Source organism: Hemibagrus wyckioides, linkage group LG07, assembly GCF_019097595.1.
Source record: "Hemibagrus wyckioides isolate EC202008001 linkage group LG07, SWU_Hwy_1.0, whole genome shotgun sequence".
In the NCBI taxonomy this organism is placed as follows: domain Eukaryota; kingdom Metazoa; phylum Chordata; class Actinopteri; order Siluriformes; family Bagridae; genus Hemibagrus; species Hemibagrus wyckioides.
Genome location: NC_080716.1, coordinates 7,171,616 through 7,197,742, shown reverse-complemented (window position 1 = coordinate 7,197,742; position 26,127 = coordinate 7,171,616). Strand labels below are relative to the sequence as shown.

The window sequence follows — 26,127 nt, the reverse complement described above, 5'->3', positions numbered from 1 at the left end:
TAATCTTGTTTGCTTTGGTTGCTTTGGTTGTCTCAATCAATTTTTCCAAAGTTGTCAGACCAAAATCTAAGCCATGAATTTCAAGAAACTCTCCGTAGGCCTCCATAGTCAAATTGTATTGAAACACAGAACTGGGAGAGGTATATAAGGTATAAAGGTATAAGTTTTGAATGCTCCCAGGAGCAAAGATGGCCCCCATTATTGTGAAATGGAACACCCAACAAGATCTGCTATTTTAGAGACACTCTGATCCAGTTGTCTAGCCACTAGCCATCACAGATCAGCCCTCGTCAAAGTTGTTCAGATCCTTAACCTTGCACATTTTTCCTGCTTCCAACACATCAACTTCAAGAAATGATGCTGCTAAATATATCCCAAATAATGAGAATGTTATTCATGGCCCCTTATTAGTTTTGTTGGTGCTGATTGGTGTATATACAGTATATATAGTGTACGTGTGTGTATTTGTTAACTGGTTAATGTCTGTCTGCTGTATATTTTCGTATATTAATTGTAAGTGTTATTTTTTGTTTATTGGTTGTAAGTGTTATGCACCCTGAAACTGTATTTCATTCAATCTGACTTGAGTTGAAGTAGAAATAAAAATAAACTTGTTTACTTACTTACTTATATAAATTACATGATAACTGATTTTATTATACTGTGCTTGTTGACTTTTACCTCACCTTTGCATGAGAGGTCCACTAATTGGATGTAACCAGTGAATGGACACAGAGTCATCATCTTGGCCAATCACCATTGGTGGAAGAGGAATGGGAGTGGGCTTTCTGTCTTGAACCCAGTTATTGTACACCAAGTCAATGTAGCAGTGCATCCGAGCTACTTGGTTTGGTGTGAAGTGGTTGGTACAGTTATCATCTGTAATTAAGTTTTAAAAGTTTTTGTTTACTCCACATTGAATTTAATACGATGAATATGAATTGATTCAATATTGATTCATGATCTATATCACTTATAGATCATTCTGAAGTCATGTCATTATATCCATGTAATGAAATCATTTTAGCAGATGAAAGCTCACCATACCATGTAAGCTCAGCAATGCATGTTACATGCATGTTTTTTTTTTTTAACACGATCAAGGAAATTTCTGATAGCAGGTTTAAAGGAAATATAAACCATCTTACAATCACTTTTATGTCCCATATTCATGAAGTATCTATAATTTTTTTAATGTTTCTTTTTAGAAAAATGCATTTTTAATATAAAATTTGTTGCATTAGCAGTTCAGTCCTACTTACCTGTATAGCTCATATAGTTGTTGTAGGGTGTATTATGGTAGTGTGTAGATCCACAGGAGTCATTGACCAGGCCAGGGTCCTGGCATGCTTTGGACTTTGGGGTTGGAGCCGTGTCAGCACAGAAATCTCCAGTTTCCATGGATGCGATGGTCTCCTGACATGGGTCATCACATGACTCACGCTCGCTCACCCCCTTGAAGACATGGTACAGTCCAAAAATGTGGCCCATCTCATGGATCATGGTATTGTTATGACCAACAGTACCAAAATAGGATGGGTTCAGTATCATTCCACCTAGAAAAGAAAATATATTCATGTTGCATAAGGAGAAAAGTTTTTAATATTTCATTTCCAACTACTGTAATAGTATTGTAAAAGAACAAAGTAATATATATATATATATATATATATATATATATATATATATATATATATATATATATATATATATATATATATATATATATAGCTGCACCTAAAAGTCTGAAATGATTTACATAATTGGAATAATTTATGTTAAAATGGATGCTGCTATTATCTTACTGAAGGTCAAACAGCTATTTTGTGACTAATTAAAAACAGAATCGAGTTTGCATGGACATCTGTAAGGTCCTCCAAGAAGACTTTGGAGTCACAGACAAGCTATTTGAATACAGCTGATATACTAAATTTAAGAGTAATAGACTGTGATATTTAAAAATGTCCCATGTTTTGCAGAAACAAATGGAGAGGAATCAAGCTTGGCCAGGTACGTCTGGTAGACACACATCATTTGTGGTTACAAAAGCAAAACAGTCTACTTTCCTCCCAGATAAAAGAAATCAGGATCCTTGTTTTGCAAATAATCAGATGGTATTTTTTTGTATTTATTTATATTTACTTTTATCTGTAACACTTGCATGAAGAGATACTTTAAACACAAATATAAAAATGTATAATTTCAAAAATTAAACATCCAGCATCCTTGCAATTAACATTTGATTGAACTAGAGTGAAAAAAGTCTATTCCTTTAGTGTTTTATGATAAGGCACTTGCCAAAGGATCTTGGTCCACTTTTATACACATTTTAAGCCCTTTATAGTATTAACTCCAATTCCTGGCAATGTTCCAGCTGTATCAAACATGTAAACCTTTTTGCTATTGTCTAAACTCCACTGACTAGTATTTTTAACTTGTTCATTTTTTAGTGAATTTTTATTTCCAATACTTTATTGGTGCAGATAAACAACCATATATTTGTGATAAAATTTCTTTGTTTTTCACCCATGGTAATGGAAAAAAATTCTATGTAATTCACTTTAATATTTAGAACCCAGGGTAAAAGGCAAGTAAACATTTTCTTTGCATTTATTCATATTCCTTGGGGGTATCAATAATTTGGCATGTTTTAGAAAAATATCTTTATTTAAATTGGCTGTATCTTTTAGAGAAATATGATAAATAGCTTCTCTTGATATTTGAGTGAAAAAGTATCTAAAGTTTATTTTATACCAAACCTTTTGCTCATTTATGATGAAGTCATTTTAGAGGTTTGGTACTGTCACAGGAAAACAAATACACACAAACTGTGAAAAATTAAAACAATAAATTATAGTTTTTAGATGTCATTATAGTTGTGATTATACTTATCATTATTTAAAGATTCATTCAGGATGCATTCCTGTTCCAGTGTGACCTCACTTTTGCAAATTTGTATGAATTTGTACAAGCCAACTCAAATAAAACATTTCAAATAACTAAGGTTAGGCAGGAGGCAGGGTAAGCTTTTCTTATGACTTCATTTACAGAAATTTTTATATAAAACTGCTACACTACTAAATTGTGATTACTTATTATAACTTCCACAGTTTTTCCTAAGATTGAATGAAGGTTTTTCAGGTATAAATAGTCAGTTTTATGCCAGTTGAATTTGAAGCCAATGTCTCACTATTGTTTAATTCGATGAACTCAAGCTGTGTAATTTTTAGCCATTAAAAGTTTTATTATGTATGAACTATTTATTCATTTATTATATTTCTTTTAGGTGCCTTGAGAGTGTGCGAATGTTTACTGTCATTGCCAATGTGATATTTAAAAAAAAAAAAAACATTTAAAAGGTTAACAGGAGAATGGCCAGACAGGTTTGAGCTGACAAAAAGGCAAAAATGACTACAATAGCCACTCATTACAGTTGTGGAGAGCAGAAAAGTACATCAGACTGCAGGACATGAGTTACATTTAGGTGGGTGGGATACAACAAAGCAGAAGACTAAATGAAGTTCCACTTCTATCAGCCAAGAACAAGAATCTGAGGCTAGAGAAATCAGAAAAACTCACCAAAACTCAGCAGTTGAAGACTGAAATAAAGACCAGCCAATATTTTCTATGAATGAGATGCTTTTCTGTGCAGCACAGTTGTAGAGTGCGTATTTGAGTTACCACAGTGTCAAAATAATTGTGTGATTCTCACCAAAATTCACCAAAACAAAAATAAACTCAGGTCACAATAACAAAACAAAACAGATTTCTGGGCATCCCAGCAAATTCCTCTCTGATGTCATCTTGTTTGAGTCTCAGAGATATAAAGAAAAGCCCAAGTGCCATGTGAGCTACTGGAGTCTGAAAGCACAGTGTTTATGTTCATGACAGCACAATCAGAAAAAGTCTGGATATGTATGGCTGTCATGGAAGGGTGATGAGGTCAAAGCTCCTGATCTTCAAAGAGAATAGGGTATATGACTTAGGTTTGCAAAACTGCATCTGAACAAACCACAAAGTTCCAGAACAATATCTTTCAGACTGAGGAGACCAAGTTGGAGATGTCTGGTCATCATGCACAGCACCACGTTTGTCAAAACACAGCATATTATCAGAAACACCTCATACCATATGTCATGGTAGAGGAACTGTGATAATTTGGGTTGGTTTAACACCCACAGTTCCTGAGAAACCTGCAGTCAATGAGACAACAATGAACTCTACTTTATACCAGAATATTATTGAAATAAATGTGAGGCTATCTGTCCAACAACATAAATTGCACCAAAATTGGATCATGCAACAGGACAATGATCCAAAGCACACCAGCAAATCAACAAATCAATGGGTAAAGAAGAAAAAATCAAGGTGTTTGCCAGACCTCAGTCCCATTGAGATGCTGTGGTGGGATCTTAAGAGAGCTGTTAATAAATTAATACTCTCAAACATCAATGAACTAAAGTGATGAGACTGGGTGTGATCTCTGTGACTTTGTGGTCGTGTGTGCTTGGTGCCTGTGAGTGGAGGATCTGCAGACTGAAACACCTTGTTGATGAGTGTGATCAGAGACTGGTTTGCACTGACAAGAAGTCTATAGTAACTCAAATAAACACTCTTAACAACAATGTAGAGCAGAAAAGTATCTCAACATGCACAACACAGCACCACCTTGAGGTGTATGAGCTACAACAGCATCAGGATCCACTCCTTTCAGCCAAGAACAAGAATCTGAGGCACAACCTCACTGGTCAGCTGAAAATATGAAGAAGACCAGGTGATTTCTTTTTGTAAAGAGTGATTATATGATTACTATATCATTCCTGGCAGCTCGAATCATTCCTCAGACTCATTTTTATCAAGAAAGCTTTTCTAACCACAAAACTGTTGCTCACTCGGGGACAGTGAGTGTGTGTGTGCATATATATAAATGTGTGTGTGTGTGTGTGTGTATGAAATATTATATAAATTACATGGTTAAAGGACTAAGTTGTTACTAATTAATTGTGCTAGCCTATTTTTCAAGGGTCCAAATTTCAAGCAGCTGCCAAAGTGATCTCATTAGCTAAGTCATAACTGGTGAAGCCAAGCTCAAACTGTCTGATTACTCACCACAAATCAATAGGAGGTGCACTTACATAAGAGGCCTTCCCATTATGTAAGTGCATTTCCATTCTCTTTTAATGAGCTCAAAAACATAGCAACAACGAGAACCATAAAATCAGCTGGCAGGTGAACGAAGATTGCAACAGGGCAAGAACACATCTTGTGTTTTTGTTTGTTTGTCGGTCCAGGATCATTCTCCTTCCTTTTACCGTGTACCTTTCAGTGAAAGGTCATGATAAAGGCCAGTCTGCTGGGGAAACCTATGCGTGTTGCAAGTGTTTCCTTTTATGCCCGGGATTATGGCCCATTAATCTTGTAAAACGCAAGTGCTGTGAATAAGGAGGAAGCAGGCAGAAAATGTTGGAAAGAGGAAAATGAAGGATAAAGGGAGGGTTATGTGCATTTTTGCAGCAGCAAGAGTAAAAAAGTGAAAATGTGTGTAGTGTAAAATGAAGATGTATCAAAAATTTGTGGAAGGATAAAGAGGAAAATATACTAACTTCAGCCTAGCTCAGGAAATATCAATCCTGGCCTCAGACCTATGTAAATATTTGTGTTCTTAGTCATTACGGTAAATGTTTAAATATCTAATGCTAATTCACTGAGTGTCTGGAATGCTGGTGTATGGTGTATGGAATGCTAATGTATAAAATATAAATATATAATAATATGTGTTGATATTCATAACTATTACATTTTAAATTAAACAAATTCATCAGAAAAGACATGAGAAGAAGACTGAAAAAAATGCTAATTTTTGAAATAAATGCATTTTAACATTTTAGCATTTAAACTATTATTGTATCAATGTTTAATGGTTAGACCGTGTTAGTATTCTTTTGAAGGATTTTGGGCTGAAGTTAGAGCTCACCTTGGTGTGTAAGGGCCTCCTTGGCCCATGGCCATGTAGCGGCCCCAGCAAGCTCTTCCTGAGCTGATTTGGCAAAGAACACATTCAGTGTGTTTGAGCTGTTCAGGTGAAGCAACTCCTTTAGCTCCTTCACACTCAGGTAAGCCCTGTGTTAGAGAGATTCAATTACAGTCAGCTGCTTATGGGGAAAAACAGGTGCTAAAAGCAGACAATGAAACCCTTCTGAAACTAAATTTCGTAAATAAAGCAAAGATGCGCTTTTGCTTAAGCAAATGTTTTAAGGACAACAATTTCTTAAAATGTCCCATCAAAAGATGAGCACTAGATTAGAAAGTAATACATTCCTAATCTCCAGGATAAGCAGGTATCTATTCTGGCTCTAAGATATCATTGAATTTAGTGGCCTCTAGAGGTGCAGTTGCAGCATATTGCTGCCATTCCATAGCTGTGCACACTGACTCACACTGGAGAAACCAATCTTACATCCATTTACATCCAGCGTTTAATCCCTGACAATCAGAAGGTCATGAGTTTAAAACCCATTGAGAAATATCTTTAATTAAGATCCCTCAATTGTTCAGTTGTACATTGCTCTGGATTGTGTTAGACCTTCAGTATCTAAATACCAATTTAATAAAGTGTCAATTATCATATGTTAGCAGTCATAGTAATACTGTAATCTTGTGTGCATAAAAAAATTCACAAAAGCTACACAAATGTAATGGTGTGTGCATACTGTGTGTACGTTTCTGCAAGAAAGGTTTGTGTGGACAGATTTCACTTATGTAGCAATAAGTTGGCTGCATATTAGCACTAAGGTTGTTGCGATGTCAGGGTGTTATAGTTAGTGATGGCATATAATCAGACGATTACTTTACTGTTGACATGGTTATGTCAAATTCATGAATTGTTAAAAAATAAACTTGAAGTCTTTCTCAGACTGGACTAGTTTTACATGGGGAGCTGGGGTAATTCTATGATTTGAATCTGTCACAATTTTTTTATGGACTGCACATCTTGAAAGATTACACTGTATTTTACCTACTATAAAATGACCAGTAACCCCAGGTAATATACTATATCCCATCTTGAACCGACATGTTGCAAATATTCCTTTATATCCAACGGGAAAAATTGTAGCAAACAATTCAAGAAACACTCTTTTCTATCATCACCTGGGGAAATGTTTAAAAGAAAATGATTCTTGAAATAATAGGGAAGTACAACTTACGCCTTAACTTTAATCCCACTGAACACCTTTAGGATGAAATGGAGTGCTGACTGGAGCCCAGGTTTCCTTACCCAACATCAGTGCCTGAGCTCATTAATTTGTGACTGAATAGTAGAATGGAGTTTAGTATGGAATGGGATGTTTGAGAAGTACACACGGGTGTGACTGTTAGACTTCCAAAAACTTTTGGCCATACAGTGTATATATTTTAAAGACACTCCCACCACTGTGATTAAACAGAGATCAGTTTTTGCATGCGAATGAGTACAGATGTGACAACAGAAATACACTATATTGCCAAAAGTATTCGCTCACCCATCCAAATAATCAGAATCAGGTGTTCCAATCACTTCCATGGCCACAGGTGTATAAAATCAAGCACCTAGGCATGCAGACTGTTTTTACAAACATTTGTGAAAGAATGGGTCGCTCTCAGGAGCTCAGTGAATTCCAGCGTGGAACTGTGATAGGATGCCACCTGTGCAACAAATCCAGTCGTGAAATTTCCTCGCTCCTAAATATTCCACAGTCAACTGTCAGCTGTATTATAAGAACGTGGAAGTGTTTGGGAACGACAGCAACTCAGCCACGAAGTGGTAGGCCACGTAAACTGACGGAGCGGGGTCAGCGGATGCTGAGGTGCATAGTGCGAAGAGGTCTCCAACTTTCTGCAGAGTCAATCGCTACAGACCTCCAAACTTCATGTGGCCTTCAGATTAGCTCAAGAACAGTGCGCAGAGAGCTTCATGGAATGGGTTTCCATGGCTGAGCAGCTGCATCCAAGCCATACATCACCAAGTGCAATGCAAAGCGTCGGATGCAGTGGTGTAAAGCACGCCGCCACTGGACTCTAGAGCAGTGGAGACGCATTCTCTGGAGTGACGAATCGCGCTTCTCCATCTGGCAATCTGATGGACGAGTCTGGGTTTGGCGGTTGCCAGGAGAACGGTACTTGTCTGACTGCATTGTGCCAAGTGTAAAGTTTGGTGGGAACAGTTTGGAGCTGGCCCCTTCCTCTTCCAACATGACTGTGCATCAGTGCACAAAGCAAGGTCCATAAAGACATGGATGACAGAGTCTGGTGTGGATGAACTTGACTGGCCTGCACAGAGTCCTGACCTCAACCTGATAGAACACCTTTGGGATGAATTAGAGCGGAGACTGAGAGCCAGGCCTTCTCATCCAACATCAGTGCCTGACCTCACAAATGCGCTTCTGGAAGAATGGTCAAAAATTCCCATAAACACACTCCTAAACCTTGTGGACAGCCTTCCCAGAAGAGTTGAAGCTGTTATAGCTGCAAAGGGTGGACCGATGTCATATTGAACCCTATGGATTAGGAATGGGATGTCACTTAATTTCATATGCGAGTCAAGGCAGGTGAGCGAATACTTTTGGCAATATAGTGTATGTATAGAAATCCTATTCCACAGAAAGAATAAGGAGTACTTAGCTTCTAGTTTCCTTTTGGTCTTTGTTATATGCAAAAGGATGTGCAAAGACAAGTTTGTACAAAGATTTTGAACTTTCACCATTGGCTTGTGTTATTTACGAAACTGTGAAACTGATATTTTTAGATTAGTTTATCATAGTAGGAAGGCTTGGACTTAATTCCATATAGCTGTTGTTTCTTCACACAACACATCTATTAAAAAAAGTTCAACACCTTGTGTGACAGGCTGTGGTTCAATGTGATAATGTGTAGCCACCCAGTAACGCAAGAGTGCCAAGCTTCTTCCCATAAATTCTAATCACAGCAAAATCTCCATTCTAGAGCTTACCAAATGACTAGTTTCTCTGATATTAAGGCCAATACCTCTAATTCAGAGTCAGCTGAAGAGAGGCTACTAAGAACACTCAGTCTTAGAGTATGTGAAACCATGTGGCCCTTATTTGGCTATGATCTTACCACACTGGAGCTGAAGATGTCTAGCTATCAATGAACAAATTATTAATTATGAAAATCCATCTTCCTCAAAGCAGTAGATTGGCAAATCATTAAAGCTAATGAACAGCTTGATTGTCTCATTAAGTGGCTTAGCCGTGATTCACTGCAGCATGCTACAGGGATTACACCAGTCTATATCAACCACCCAGCTGCTAGTTAGCAGATTACACAGTGATGGCTTGATAGGTGTTATGACTCTCCAGAGGCCGTGGAAGCATATCTTCTTAGCTTATTTTCTTAGCTTATTTTTATAAGCTAAGAAAATTGTCTATAGTCTACAGTTTCAATATTCTGTATTTTCCTTGAAATCTAAGTTAGTTTGAAGGTGTTATGGTTACTTTGATGGTTATTTATTGGGACTTGGCACAGTCAGAGGGATCAATACTATCATGGGAAAATTACCTTCCTCCAAAAGCAATGGATAAATCAAGATTTATGTTATAAAAGGGAGTACTGCTGACCACATCCACCATTCCCATTCTTTGTGGATTATGTATGTTGCAATGCAGTGATGAGTGATGATTTCCTTCTCCAAACCTCCAAATCTTGGAGAAATTTCCATCCAAGTAGTGGAAATTCAAGGCCCCTATCTCAGTCAAAAAGCAGGTTTAAGCTCTTTAATCCTATATCCTTTAAAGACTCCAGTGAATATATTGACAGACAATGTCCTATCCATAATAGAGTCTTTCTAAGGCATTTAGAAAGACAGACAAAGGACTGTGCCACTTGACAATAAATTTTAGCAAGAACACTTGTCACAACCTCACCAGTTATGCCCCTTCCCAACCGCCAGAGGGAACCGTCACCCAAATACTGACTTAGCCCCGAGGTCGAAGGACACTTAAGTCATGCTCATGCCTAGACTCAATACAAACTATTGCTAGTGCTAACTACATACCGAGCTGTTCATTGTCTGTTCGTTGACTTACTGTGTTTGACCTGCATTTTTGCCTTGTGGGCTAATGTTTTTGGATTACTGTTTTGGATTTGTTGTTACGCAGATTGCCTCTTTTCTTGACCAGGTTTCTGCATGCCGATTTGGATTGTTTGTTTGGATCTGTGTATCGTCTCGCCTTATATATCCCACACCACCTGCTTCTGGGGATTCCTTACAACACTCCATATGCTTCAAATGGTCTGCTTCAACAATAGCTTGCTGAAATAAATATAAAGCAGTAATCCACTGTTCAGAGTGCAAAAGTGATCAACACATTTAAACTTTAAATGCAGAATCATTACCTTGAACTCTGATGAAGTCCAACACACCAGGCACTGAGCACAGTATGGAGCAAAGTGAAACTAGTTAAACTATCTAAAGGTAGCTACCTACCTGATGCTGGAAGACCAAAGCAATGTGAAAATCTTTGCAAAGATCTGCATTCTTTGACATTTTTGGTATAAAACTACAATCTCATACACTCAATACATACCCTGCCCCAGCAGAAATGCCTGTCTGAAAAACCTCATCAGGTTCATGACAGAGGGTGCTGATGGAGGCATACACCTTCAACTTCCAGCTCTCAGTGAATGTAACCAAAATCCAAAGGTTCTTCTTTAAAGATGAGTCAGTTACGTAGCACCTTTGCTGTTCTGTTCTACTATTTAACAGCTAAAGAAAAGGAACAAGCTCTCAACCATCTCATGCCACTCCATTATAAACTAATTTGGAAACCAACTATAAACTGGATGACAGCTGAGATTGTTGGCTAGCTCTGGGGTTTCCTACCACCAGAAAGAAGTAAAGAAAGACTGCATTTGACTGAATGTATAATATGATGGTGTGTATGTGTTATTACACAGGGATTTCTTATCTGTTTCAATGCTGAGCCTGTTGCCATAATGGCTGACTTTCAACAGATTTTTAACATATTTCCAGTCAGATCACTAGGACTATTGCAGTATATAGATTTGCACCATCACCTTGACAGAAACACTGAGGGTTACCACATGAAGGTCCATGACTATGGCAACTGTCTCTCATCAACTAACTCATGAAGTCCTAACAAACGTTCCTCAGAAAGTTGACACACTCTCAGCATCTCAGACCTTCAGACATCAGTGTGCAGAGGCTGGCCAAAACATTTGTTGGAGGCAGGAGTAGAAAAACACCAAAAATAGCCTAGCATGAGGGACAGTCAAGAGACACAAATGCCATGTTTGAGTTAATGACAAAATCTTTTATTATCAGTTATGCTAAGGAGGTCTGGAAGGTTAAGGAGAAAATCATTTCCTGAAAGAACAGGGTTTTTTTTTCTTGAGACCTCTGAATGAAGTTCTCATCTAGAGCAGACATCCATTTACATTTGCAGTTTTATGTCACTGTAGAAGCATTATCTGAGAGTATTAAAAAAATTATTGTCTCACATTGCCACGGCACGGGTTCGACTCCCATGCAGGGAGCTAACTCAGCCACTGAAGAGTTAACTCTCAGTGCCGGTCCCAAGCCCAGATAAAATTGGAGGGTTGCATCACGAAGGGCATCCGGCGTAAAACCTGTGCCAAATCTAAACACATGGACCAAATGATCTGCTGTGGCGACCCCGAGCAGGGAGCAGCCAAAAGAACAACAACAACATTTAAAAAATTACTGTAAGATCACATTTTGTGTGCATCTCTTTCAGTGAATGTTGTGTTTAAACCTTGACATAATAGTGATGTCACTGTAGGCTAACAATAATGGTAATGAAGCTTGTTGTGGATTTTTATGCACTCAAGACTATTAATGTCCTGTGTGCATAAAATCATCCACAAGTTACATGAATTGTCTGTACTTACTTTATATACTTTTGAAAGATATTAAACATTAAATCTCTTTATATAATAGCAAGTTGGCTATATTGCACGTTAACACGCGATGTATACTGAACCGTAACTCAGCGATGTCCTAATCTTAACTTAGTATGGCTGTTGTTTTTGCAGTTTCACACACCACTTCCATTAAAAAAGGCCTAAAGCCAGCTCACACCTTGGGTCCCTTTTTGGAAGTGTTTAGCTCACTACATAGCTGTGTAAAATGCATAGTGATGGCAGAGGTGTTTCAGTTGGAAAAAGAGGATCTTGGCTTGCCCCTTTTCCATTTGATAGAGTCACTTTTTACATTTTTACAAAGCTCAGTTAACAAGAACTTGCAGTAAACAGTAAAAATCTGGAATGAAACAATAGGTAAATGAATGTTTAATGTTGTTTCCTTGACGTGTTAATTTTTACAGCAGAAATGTCCTCAAATAAAATAGGGTGTTTACGGCATTAAGAACTGATTTTCGTGAGGCAGCAAATTCCCGCATGTTAAATCCAGAAGAACCCTCCTTTTATATTCTTAAAACTAAGGCCCTGTTAAAATAGAAATATAAAAAGACTGTTAATTTAAATTTGTAATAATCAGTGGTGACCTGTTGTTATACCCATTGTATACAACTAATAGTAAAAGAGTGAAACTACAGTTGCATGTTGAAAGCATAGATTTTTTTGTCCTGATTAATTTCTGTTTTACATTCCTGTTAACAACAGACATCTTCGTAAAATTAATACCTCATGCAAGTAGCACCCTTTTTCCTTCAAATTCTGCCCAATATTTTTCTTATTGAATCTCATTATTTGAATTTGTTTATGCAACCACAGCCTCTCTCCTGGCTGTAAAAAAAATAGCATTGGGTTATTTGGAGTAACTCTGAAGTATATTTTTACTCAAATATGTAACATGTCATTTTTCTCCTCCTTCGCTTTCATGCTTGGAAAGCCTTTATACCGCCTATCACTGCCCTGGTGGTTTAAGAATGTCCGAGGCTTAATGGCCTTTTGTAACATGCCAGAAGGTCTACCTCATTAGCCAAACCACCTACCGTTCCCTGGACACACTCCATCTTCCCCTGGAAGCATGGTGCTTCTTACATTCAAACTTATTATGTAAGCAAACAGTGGGACAGTCTGCTGGAACACCTCAATTTCCCCAAAATGTCTCATATAGTGCCAGTTTTACAGAATAGCTCAAAATATTTACCATTTAGCATTCCTAGCCACAACTTAAAATTTATGCATGCAATCCTCTGAATGTGGCCAAGTGCTACTTTTCTGTTTTAACTAATTACATCCTTATACCATGATCAAGAGAAAAATCAATACGCAATACACCTTGCCCAAAAAGGGAATAATGGTCCCCCTCTCAGTTTGTTAACAAACAGTATGGTAAATATATGCTATACTTTGCTGTATAATCTAGCAGCGTTCTGTTACTCTGGCAAAAACCTCCACTTTTTTTAACGAATCTTAATATGGGTTTTAAAACAATACATAATGCACTATATTCTTATATTTTGCTTCACCGTCACAGTATCTAACTATTTACATGATTGGTGATAAGAAGAGAAAAACTGTTTCACTAACATAAGAAATCTTAGTTTAAACAATCCCTGTTGTGCAAAAATGTGTAAGTTTAATCTAGCCCAAATCTTTATTTCTTTAAGATTTGTAAATGCTCCTTCTTTGCAAAGACATTAAAATCCCCCTGATAACTTAGGTCTGTTGATCTAATCTGAAAGGCCCTACCATCAAAGCCTCAGATTATCAACAACAAACACTCATAACTGAACTGAAAAACATGTTGCAAACAAGATGAAGGATGTGCCCTGTGTTAGACTGGTGTTCCATCCAATGTATATATATTTCTGTCTCACACAAGGTTTTCCTGAGATGGGCTCCAGTATCCATGTTACCATGGCCATGAATGAATGAATTAAAAGACAGATGGAGTGTTTATACAGTAGAGGACTACATGGCTTTGGCATTACTGAAATATTACTTTCTAAAACAAATATATATCCCAAATGTATTATTGATTTATATTTAAATAAATAAATATGTCCCTCCTTTATTCTCATTTCATGTCAGAGTATTACCAAAATGCTTCTGCGGTTTCCCCGAGAACTTTGCCTCTGCTTGACAACATATGTGCATAACGACAGCCTCTGAAGGTCACACCCAGCTGCAGAAACCTGGACAGTAACTCACCCAGAAGTACAATATAATTGCAGACCTCTGCATAAAAAAGAAAGTTATATTGCCATCAAAATGTCATCCCTATATTAATTCTCCTCACTGTTGCACTGTTCCAAAATGGTCAAGTAAATCCTGAAATTGTTGCTTCCTTTTCAGCATGACTGTAAACCACTTTTCTGTCCTGTTGTTTCACTCTCTCCTCTCTTCCTCTACATTCCACTTTCTCTCCTGGTCTCAGAGAGTCTGCACTCGGCTTTTGCTTAAGACCTGCTTTTGTCATCTTTTAAAGTGTCCCAATGCAAAACAAGCAACAAAAATATTTTTCAGACCACCATCCAAGTGTATCACTCAAGCTCCATTACTTGCAGTGGGAATTCTGCTGGAACAGATAGGTGCTGTCAAAAGCAGAACACTTTGCCTGAAGTTCCTTATGAAACTGAAATATAAAAGTGCAACAGACCATAAAACAGCAACAGCTGGCTGCATGAGAGCCACAAGACCCCATGGCATGGCACCACACTTCCGAGTGTGCACTACTAAAACAGACTTACGTCACCAATGACAAGTAATGGAGGATGATTTTTAAGATTTGGGGATATCTGACAATAATGATATTTACATTAAGCATTAGCCTTAAAATAAGAGATGAGAAAAAAAGGGGGAATGTTCATAGTTAATACTGTATATAATGTGTATTTTCAATTCTCAACATGTATACATATGTATAAATAATCATTTAGGCACATGCCTTATAATGTTGTGCTGTTGTAAGGTTGTACATATGCATTTTATGAACTCAAAAAATCAGAGTGCAACCCCACAGTGTATTTGTTTGATGCAGAGCTGTGTATTCCATCAAACAGCTGAAGTATTTCTACCTATATGGGTGCTCTTGGAAAAAAAAACGAGAGATACCATGGCAAGACATCACACAGGTTAAACACATGCCAGATCAGACTGCCTGTCAGAGAGAACAGAGCTGAGATTTCTGGTTTTGTTGTTTAGCAATATTAAAGCATATCCTTTGGGTTCTATCCACATTAATGTTTTTCATGCTTTTAAAACAGTTCCAGAATTTCACATTCGTATGCTTTGGTCTTTGTGTAATACAAAGTATTCTGACAGTCACAAAAACACTAACTGAGTGTTCTCTTATGGCAAGATGTCATCTTTGCTTTACTTTAAACTTCTGAAGACCCAAGCACAGGATCAGCAAATCAAAAATCAAATCCTTATTTATTTATTTATTTAATTTTTTTTCAAGGCATTTCTCATTTGGTCTCTTTTTCTTTCATTACCCCAAATGTGAACGAAACTCTATTCAATGTATCTTTAAAGCATCCTATGCTACAGAGAAAAGACAGATGATGCTGTGAAACCTGTGTAAATGCAGAGGGATTGACTGGCTTTAACTCAACCCTACCTTAACCTTCCCCATGCTGCTCACAACTTCTTTCAAGATTTTACTGCACTGCATTTCATCTGTGTTTCTTGTTTTTATTCCTAGATTCTGTATAGAAACTTTGATTTGTTCTGTCTACAGAATCTGTCTTTGTTTTTCTGTGATTCCATAAATAGCCTGAATTAAGCAACTGCAGTTATATTCCAATTCCCTCTGAGTACCTGCTACAATTAGGCATAAAGTTTTAACCATATTTATTAATCTGTTTGTACTTAGTTTTTAATAAACTCTTATTATTTTATAAAAAAGTACTAAAATTTACCTTTCAGGTGACTCAGGGTCAAAGCATGTTCTTGTGACATCAGTGACGTCTGGATCACAGCAGTCACCATCATCGTAGTCATAGTGAATGGTGTTGCAATCTGGCTGGCACACCCCATCGCCCCTCATCCAGCTGTAGCAGGTGCTTGGCCGCAGACAGTCACCTCCATCATGGCCTGTGAGTGGGTGATCACACTCCCGGTCACAGTGGCGATCTCCCACCTTAGTAACATGGCAGTTGCTGAGCACAAGACGTCGCCGCAGTGATGAGTTGTACACCTCAATTATGCTGAGCTCAAGTGTCAGGTTGTATGGTCCAAAAGCCTCTTCCAGTGCCTGCTTCTGAGAAAGAATCTGCTGATCTGACACAGTGGGACTGCTACCATCGTCATTGAACATGTTTACCACACTGTATCGTATTGTTTTAGCAGACCGCAAATCCCAGTTCTGGTTGTAGCTCAGGATAACATCTGGATTGTCACAGACAGTCACCCCACAAGCAGGAGGCAGAAAAGGTGAAATCAGCTCCTGTTCTGGTGCTGGTAAAACTACAATGGCTGGGTGTGGGTGGTCTTTGTATGGCACCCATTGTTCCTCCATCATGGAAAAGTCAGCCCAGAGTTCTAGGAGGGGTTTCTGTTTCTTTGAACGCCACTCATCATTTTTAAAAAGCTCGTTCCTACTGCGTGCATGATCCCACAGGACAACACCACCTAGATAACCTCGAAAGCCTTGTTCAGTGCTAGAGAGGTTACCTCCCAACAAAAATGTCCGACAGCTCTTGATAAAAGGGCTGTACAGATCACCAGACTGCTGTGTGCTCTCTCTAACCTTGGCACCATCTATAAATAGAGCCATCCGGTGGCCATCATACCTGGCAACCACATGACTCCAGGCACCTGGCTGGTAGTGCTGATGTCCAGCAAGAGTGGTGGATCTTCGGGCACGGTCTGTACGAAGAGTAAAAAAGAAGCGGCTATCTTTTCTCCCCATGGGCCTGAAAGTCCGGATGCCAACAGACCACCCTTTCTCACTGTGGCTGGAGCAGTTGTCAAACACACCTTTATAAAAAAATAAAAAATAAAAAAGTATGCATAATGGTTTATCACATATAAAAGCCTTGTCCATTGCCTATACATTTAAAGTTGGGATTCAATTATCCGAAAAGGTTGAAGAGTTTAAATGAACTGAACAGTCACTGCTTTTCCCAGCTGCTATTTGTAAGGAGCAGTCTGGGCTCCAGATGTTCATGTAAAAGGACAGAGAGAGGTCAGGGAACCCCTTCACCCACCCCACACACTCTCACATGAACTCAGACACAGTGCTCCCTGAAAGCTGAAAAAAGAAAGCTGACAAACCCAAACAACAAAGGGCACAAGACACATACAAGCCAAAAGGTTTTAGACATTTTGGCTTGGACCCATCATGCTTCCATGTGTGCCATATACATTTAATTCTATCTGTCTAATTTATTTTTGTACAGTATCCACAGGTATTTACATAATAGGTTTAAATTGTGGACAAAGTACACTTTAGTATATACTCAGATAATTATTCAGTTATTCATTTTAAAGCATATAATCCAACAACTACAATAAAACTCTGTTTTTCACACAAATTTGTTTTCCCTCTAGAGGACAGGGTGATCTATTACACCTGGATCTGCTGTTTTTGTGTTTGCATGTATGGTTTGTGGAGGCATTGCAGGAGTGTCTTAATATAAAGCGAAAATACATATATGACTTTGCTAAAAAAAATTTTTTTTACATTTTCTTTACAGTAATCACACAAAGCAACATTTAGGATCAAGTACAACTGCAATAATGGTTAACTTGGTTGATTTTCAGTAATTAAATAATGAAATCAATCTCTAGAGCCACTCTGAAACTCCACGCCTAAATTCAAATCTACAAATCTACAATCATTTGTATATCACAGTTAAGTGAAGATGTTGGCTATACTAATGTAAGCTCACATTTTACACACAAATTAAAGATTCTGTTAATGCAACACACAATACCAACCTGCTATAAGGACCGGATTGTTTTGACCTCCTTCAGGCTTGACCCATAGTTCTAGTGTGAAGCTGGAGCGAGGAAGCTCAACTCCGGCTGCTGGATTCACCTTCAGCTGCTCACTCTGACTAAAATATAGTGCCGTCATCCACTTCGGTGGGATATTTTGGATCTTGGCATGCAATAATTCTGTAGCTGGTCTGTTTTTTCCCTCCACCTCCCCAGAGTCATCCTCATTCCCTTCCCCTAAATGCTTGTTCCCTTCACTAGTGAACTTTACAGGGCTGCGACGCACTCTTCTTGCTGAGGAGGGACTATCTCTCCTTTCCATCCATGTCCAAGGGCTTTGGAGTTCTGCCATGACTAATGCTGATTTAGTGGCTTCACTGCTTGAATCTGTCATTTTCAGTGAGAAAAACTTAGCAGAGTTGTCAACATACGAGGAATCCAGTGCTTCTTTCAGTTTTGAAGGTATCCTTTGGTTAGACCTATGTGGCAAACCAATGACATTTTTTTCTTGGCTGCCACTGCCCCATGATTCAGGATAAGACGAGAGCTGCACTCCATTTGCTATAAGTAGTGAGTTATCGCCATGTTTTTTTTGTTCATCACTTTCATCACACATTCCTGGGACATTGCTTCTGTCAGAACTGCATTCACCTGAGCTGAAGCCTGTGTTCAGCACTGATTTCAGATAGAGGCCTGGCAGACGGGTATATTTGCCTGGCATGCCTGCTAGAAGATAGTGTCGGGCTGCAGGGACATTGAGGCTGACAGAGCCGCACTGCTCTTCAACAGCCTGTTTTTTGGCCTCTTTCAGCACTAGACTCTGCTTGTAGTGCTGAATGTGGTCTGAGAAAGCTGTGTTTAGCAGCCATGTGTGGACTATTAAAAGGATGATGGTCAGTAGTCTGATAAGCATTGTGACATTAATTCCCCCGCATAATCAAGTCATTCAATCTGAAATGATCAGTTTGAGAACTGATTTGTGTTTTATATTGTCAAAAAAAAGCAAACAAAATAAACTATGGATAATATGATGTCAACTATACTAAATTATTACTAAATGACGTGTCACCAAAAACATTTGAACAAAAAAAAAAACATTTGTTTGTTATTTCGAGAAATACTGGTTGAATAAAAAGGTGAACATGAATTAAAATGCACTTAAAGCATTTCCACTGGATTATTTTCTCTAACGCCCATCTTCAAGATTACCTATAAGATGTATAGATATAGACTTCCACAGAAATCTGCTCTGGTGTCAGTGCACCACGCTGTATGACTACATTTGGCTAGAGCCATTTACAGAAAACAAAAACACCTCACGCGCATACGCGCGCGAAATATGTCACCTGTTAAGGCGCAGCATCACTCGACTCAAAGAAATTCCTCCATGGTGTTATAGCCCTAAAACAAAGACAACCGCTGGTTTTATCATTAAAAAACAAGGATGTTACCCCGGTTGTTTTTTGTTAAATGAAATCTAAGGTTAGGGTTAGGTTATACGAGGTAGCCTATCGCCACTTTTTACGCTCTCGCTTGCAGTCCAGCGTGTTCACCACACCAAGGTGAAACAAAAAGTATCTTGAGGTTTCATTTGACCGCACAGAAAAAAAAAGTAAAAGCTCTGACCATCCACTCAATTTTTATTAATTAGGCCGGTTTCCAGCGCTTGGGGACGCATGAAATAGTCTGTTGTCATCACTTATCTCTCTTCAGCTGGTGACGAATGGCACGCGCGTGATTCTCAGCCTGTAGAATAAAAAAAACCCTTCCACTTTGAAAAGGATGAGGCTTCCAATGACAATATCCTTTTCAGGATACCTGGGTTTGTGCGTCAGCTGCTCTTTGCCCTGCGTATTCCTCCTGCTTCCACTCCTGCAGCCGAGCTCTCCCTCAGGTTTTTTTCCCCGTGAAGCTCAAACTCACGCGCTTATTTGGTTTTATCCGTTTCCACCGGTGTGACGTCACACAGAGACGCCCCCTCCTCACCCTAGCACCCACCCATGTCTCGCACTTTCACTCAGGAAAACGCGCGCGCCTTCAGCACTAATTCCCGAATGACATCTCCTCTCTCTGCACCGATTTCTAAAAGACACACCACATCTGTTTGACATGTGAAAAGGGAAGCAGTGTTGATATACTGCCCGTGGAGAGAAAAACAAATGTCCAAAAACATATTGCAAAACCTTATGCATCACCTACATCAATGGAGGGTAGCTGTGTGTTTTTTTCTAGCAGAAGTGTGCTTGGGTGAACATGAACATAAGTTTCATGCAAACCAACCCTAGCCAGCAGGCCTCAGTTTTCTGCAAACATTTCCCTAACATGTGCTTGTTCAACATAAAAACTTAACTGAAGGCCAGTGTTTAAAACTTAATACTGATAAATATTAATTCATAAATAAATAACTGTAATACACTCTATATTCCATTATAAAATACAGGTGTTTAAAATACCCTTTGTGTTATTGCTGAATATAATCAAAGGGAGTCCTGTGTAAAATGATCACAGTGATCTTGATAGGATAGTTAAACTTTAAAAAGTTTCAATCATTAAATGGTGCCTGTCCATAATGTGAATTAGGAATGTATGTAAATGATTATGTGTTTCTTTCTTATAACTATACTTATACTATATGAGCTGCTATTTGCATCATTTTCCTATGTTTTGTTCTTTGTTGTAGGTGAAAAAAAAACCCCACAAGAACATTAACGTTAGAATAAATATTAATAGGATTTTTATCATACAAACCACTGACTGTGCATCAGATATAGTGTACGTGATCACTAATCTGTAGATAGTTCCTCATGGGCCCTTGATTGCTGAAAGGATATTATTTAGTTACATTTACATTATTCACTGTCCAGTGTCACCCAAATGAGAATGGGTTCCCTCCTGAGCCTGGTTTCCATATCACGGTTTCTTCCACATATCATCACCGGGAGTTTTTCCTTGCCACCATCGCTGCAGGCTTGCTCATTAGGGATATATAGATATATAGATTTATATATAGATATATTTTTTTCTTCCCTGTTTCTCTACTTCTGTAAAGCCGCTTTGAGACAATGTCCACTGCACTGTACCAATAAATTGAATTGAATAGATTGCTTTATCTACACAAATTGCTCAAATTTCATCCTACACCAACATTAAATCATATCTCCTTTAACAAATGTAAACTGGGTTAGTATTGGTAAAATACTTAGGAGTGGTTAGTGACCATAGATGAGGCAAGACAACAAGTAATGTAATCTTGTAATGGGCAGTTCTGAGTCATTCAAGACTTAAATAAAATAGAACTAATTTTGTAAACCAATATTCAACAAGAGAACAGAAAAAAGCAGTTAATCAAAAAGCCTTTATGTTGGTCTTAATGTCATCCTGCCACTTCTGTGGTCACTGACATAAACAATACAAGTCCTTTAGTTGATCAAACTGAACATATCTGACATAATACTGACACCTCTCTGTTTACCAGGCTTCATTTGTTGAAAAAAAGACTATTTAATCATGTTTTTTGTTGAAATCAAACATTATAAAGCTATAAACAATTAGTGTCATTGTGATATTATCTTGTTGCTGATAATTACACTCTAAAGATTTATTTAAAACCTACAGAGATAACAGAATAGAAACTTGCTAATTATACCATAACAGGGAAAAGGACAGAAAACTATGAAATAAAAAGATTACAGTGTTCATTTTGATTATTTGTCAGATTTTTAAAAACTCATTTGAATGTAAATAATCACTATTTTTACAATGTGTGTGAAAAAAAGAAGAGGTAATATTATTACTTGTCCTGTCTGCTGCTCTTCCATTCATTAACAAAATGTTCATAGAGCAAGCTGATGTAGTGATTCCTACCCCAATGGGAATCTTTTAGAGCTTTTAGCACTTTTAGACTGAGTTTTTACACTTTTCAAACTTCAGGTGCAATAATAAGTCTTCCAAGCCATGCGGGGCATTGAACCCCATGAGTGCACAGCATCACGACAAAGACAGTGGAACTTCCGCCCCATTTTCCCCAATGGACAAAAATCTACCACTGAAAATACTAGCAGCCACTAAATGCTTTTAACTAAATTTTAAGATTTAAATGTACATTTACAAGTATGGTAGTATACTGAAGTGTCTATCAGTAAGCAAATCCTCTTACTGGTGTTCTAGGTCACTAGGTAACTATCAGTCTAAAAACCCTGTTGGGAAAGTTAGTAGAATGACAAGGATTTTTGTTATGTTTAAATAAGGAAGTGCTAATTTAAGTATTTAGAGAAGGGTTAGGTCTTAACATGGAGTGAGAATTGTACTTAAACCATAGTTGATAATAATACAAAGACTCTATAGACTCACTGGACATACATCATATAAATTAATTAATTAATTTCTCATATAAAGAGAATTAAAGCTACTTAAATATGCAACATTCTGTATATTACAAGAGCAGCCTGTTGGTTCTTGTTCAGCCAATCTGCTGTGTCACCATGTTTCACTAACTGTGCTTCACACCCTGCTGGAAGTGTCCATACATTAAAAGAACAAAAGGGAACCAAATGCATCAGAGAATACATTGTGTAAGGTGATAAAGGGGAAAGAGCGCAGTAACTTAGTCTCGGAGGTGTGAGGTGATGGTTCCCATTATTAATCATACAGTATAACAGTTCTTCCTGTTTTTTTCACAGACATTATTTCTTATAAGAAAAATACCTTGGAGGCATAAAGAAGTGAAAAAATAATGTGGTATAGACAAAGGATTTTTAAAGATAATAAATCTACTGTAAACAGTAAATAAACCAATGAACAGATCTCAAACTAGATATGATTTAGGAATACCTTGGAACTAGTTCTGCAACTGTTTAATTTGTGAAATATTACAAGATTTTGCCCCCACTCGTTTTGTCAGACTCAGTTTGCAAGCTCGGGGCACCTGGTAGTTACAGTGGGGGCCCCTTCAGGGGGAGAAAAGACTTCAGCCAGTGGGAGGTATGAATTTTGCAACCAACCAGAGAATCCTCCTACTAAACATTCAGCTTTTTTAAGGGCATTGAGGTCTAGCTGCAACTTTGTGAAAGAAAAAAAGAAAAAAAGGTGAATGGTAGCTTCTAGACCCCACCTCCCCACAGTAAAGGAGCTCAAAGAGATTATCTTGCATTTGAGGCCGCACAACGCCAATCCATTTTGAAATGACCATAAAATGCAGTGAGGAAAAAAATCATACAAAGAAAGAAAGAAAGAAGAAAGGAAGAAGGGAGGAAAGTAAGTAAGAAAGAAAGAAAGAAAGACTTCAATAATTTATGTAGTAAAAGTGTTATGTGAGTGCAGGATAACTGACTGTACCTGATGTGTGTGTTTTTAATTACATTTACCGACCACTTTATTAAGAACACCTGTCATTTATGCAAACACTTTTGCATGCACAAACACTTCCACATTCAATTGGGCATGGCTGCTTTGCTCCTGGTTTGTTCACTACACTCTTATTTACACAATTTTACAGTCAGTGTCTACAAGAGCTCCTGAAGATCAATGACCATGCATTTGGCACACACTGACTTGGTGGCTTAGTGAGTTTGCCTCACACCTCCAGGACTGGGGGTTCAATATCCACTTCCACCCTGTTTGCCTGGAGTTCCATGGTACTAATGTGTGTGATTGCATGCTGCAGTAAGTAAGCCCTATCCAGGGTGTGTAGGATAATCAGTATTCACTATTAATCAGTAATCAATATTAATCATAATATATTATTTTGTAAATGTTTCTTGTTGGTGCTTGTTATTATGCTTGTCTTTTTTCTCTCACACACTGGACCCTGGGGTTGGAATTCTGCAGCCATTCCATTTTTGCCAGTCTTCTCTGTTCCTTACTGGCTTTAGTGAAGCTAGCTGGTCCTGTTTGAAATGTCAGAGATACATGTGGAAATGGTAAAATGGTCATATGTCTAAAAATATTGAATCTTAAATACCTTACAGCAGACACTAATTCTGATTGATTTGCTTGGGACAAACAGTACTAAAAATGTAAGCAGTGTTGCTGTAAATGCAATAACAGCATGACTTCAAAACAGAAATGTGTCATAGCCCTGAGGGCAAGTAGACCAATCAATCTATTATTCAAGCTGACAAGCGTGACATGAGCACAAAGCATAAAATAATGCAGATATTGATTTAGAGCTTCTCTTAGTGTTGACACTGAAACTGCTGTTAGAAGGTTGATGGCTTAAGCCCCAGCACTGGCAAACTGCTGCTATTGGACCCTTGAGTAAGGCCCTTTAACTTGCTGCAGGGATGCTATATCATGGCTGACCTTGTTTCCGAACAGGATAAAGGTGATCATTCAAAATAACTTTTTATTGATTTACAGTGAGAATACCAAAAAACACCCCTGGAGTATAACAGGCAGCATATAGAACATCTACCAGGGTTACATCCTGTATGTTGTCTTGGATAAACATGTCACTGAGGTTTTTCTCTCCTCTGTAGGAGATGGATGGAGGCTCCTTACCCTCTAGACCCCACAGCAGCCTCTGCAGGCTGCTCTGCATATCACTGAAATATACAGACATTATTACTGACAGAATTAAGTAAATTATGAATTTCAGACAATTACACATTTACTTTACCATCACTATATCTTATTGCCTCTTCACCTACAGCTGATGATTTTATATTTTGATGCTATCTATTAAACTTAATAATGCTAACTGATCATTTTTCCAAGTGAAGAAGCTATTCTCATTTTTTTTATATATAAATCAACTCACCTAAAACTCTTCTTTCTGGTTTAATTAGAATAACAAATTGAAATTAAAAACATGGAATTAGATAAATAAAAATAGTAACATATAATAATATCAAGTTTTAACACTAACATATTTATTTGTTGGCTCAGCTGCCATAGCCCAGGGTGGAATGTTGTTTCCCCGTTCTCTCATGTAGTCTTGTTTTTTCCCAACCTTGAGTTCCTGTGTTCTCTCCTGTCTTTTGTATGTGTGTGTCTGGGCGTAGCACTTAACTTTACACCTCTCTGTGATGGAATCATTAAACACACCTGGTCTCAATCAGTTCTCCAATCAACAGTGTATGTAAACTCTGGTTCTGTAGCCACACATCACCTGATCCGGCTTCCAGTGCAGTAACTCTTCCAGCCTACCCATATTTGCTATCTGCTTTTGCCAGTTTTCCTAGTGTTTATTCTTCTTGCTTTTTCCTGTGCCTCTGTGCTTCCTGCTATGCCCAGATTGGCTTCACCTTACCCATGTCTCTCTGACTTCCACACTGACACAGGCCTCGACAAGTGTACCCTATCTCATTCCCTTCCCACACACTCTTATCCACATTGCCTTTAACAAAACCTGTTTAACCCCCTTCATGAGTATTTGAGCTTTGCTTCCTGGTCCTTTCATACTTGTGGCTGAAAAAAAAAACATCTTTACAGTTCCAATGTTCATACTTAAAAAGGCAAAATAAACAAGATGATAAATATCTGAGTATAGCATAAAAACAATTAATAAACCTCATTGGAATTATTTTTGTAGCTTTCTTTTGTAACTCATGTTTAATGGGATGTTTATTTGAAAGCATTTAATAAATATTTCATGATTAAGATTAAGGGGTTGAATTTTCATAGATTTTTATTGTCTTGCCACTGGGTCAGAGAGGGATGCAAGTGCAGTTCATTTTATTAAAAATGGAAAAAAGATCCAAAACATGAAACAATCTCAAAAACAGGCACAGGCAAAAGGTTAGGCAATCAGCAAACCACAATGTAGAGACACAATCCAAAATGCAAAAACCAGGATAGCAAACACGGGAACCAAGACTTGGTCATTCTCAGTGGATTCCTGCATTCATATGATAGAAAATCCCCACCACACCCTAAATCCCAGGTTATGAGCTTAGTTCTCGGACTGTGTGGTATGGACTGTGAGGTAGTCTGAACCAATGAACAGAAATGTATTTGTCAATTTACCATGTTAACAAAGCAGGAGGAGGGCAAGAAGGGTTTGGGGCTTGGATCTTTATTTGTGGTGGGATACAGACTTGACAGGGAGTCAGCTTTTGTGTGCAGTTGAAGCAGGTGAAAAACAGAGGCAACTAGGCTTGGCAAGAGTTTAACTGCTTGATTTGCAGGTATTCAAGATTTTTATGGTCTGTGAAGATCATGAATGAATGAATGGGTTGCTCCCTTTAATCAGTGGTGCCACTCCGCCAATAAAAATTTCACTGCCAGCAATGATAA

The 26,127-nt window shown here is 38.0% G+C and overlaps 1 protein-coding gene across 2 annotated transcripts in view; it reads right to left on the bottom strand.

The window, feature by feature from the left end:
- Positions 1-19,810, bottom strand: part of pappa2 (pappalysin 2) — a 55,938-nt gene extending 36,128 nt beyond the window's left edge. For both annotated transcript variants that reach the window (XM_058393867.1, XM_058393868.1), the window contains exons 1-5: positions 17,893-19,810; positions 15,870-16,929; positions 5,975-6,120; positions 1,263-1,556; positions 687-879 (exon numbers count right to left, since the gene is read on the bottom strand). In XM_058393867.1, the coding sequence (XP_058249850.1) occupies positions 687-879; positions 1,263-1,556; positions 5,975-6,120; positions 15,870-16,929; positions 17,893-18,805 (2,606 nt within the window). In that variant the 5' untranslated portion in view covers positions 18,806-19,810. The remainder of the gene's footprint in view (positions 1-686; positions 880-1,262; positions 1,557-5,974; positions 6,121-15,869; positions 16,930-17,892) is intronic.
- Between the last annotated feature and the right edge of the window lie 6,317 nt (positions 19,811-26,127).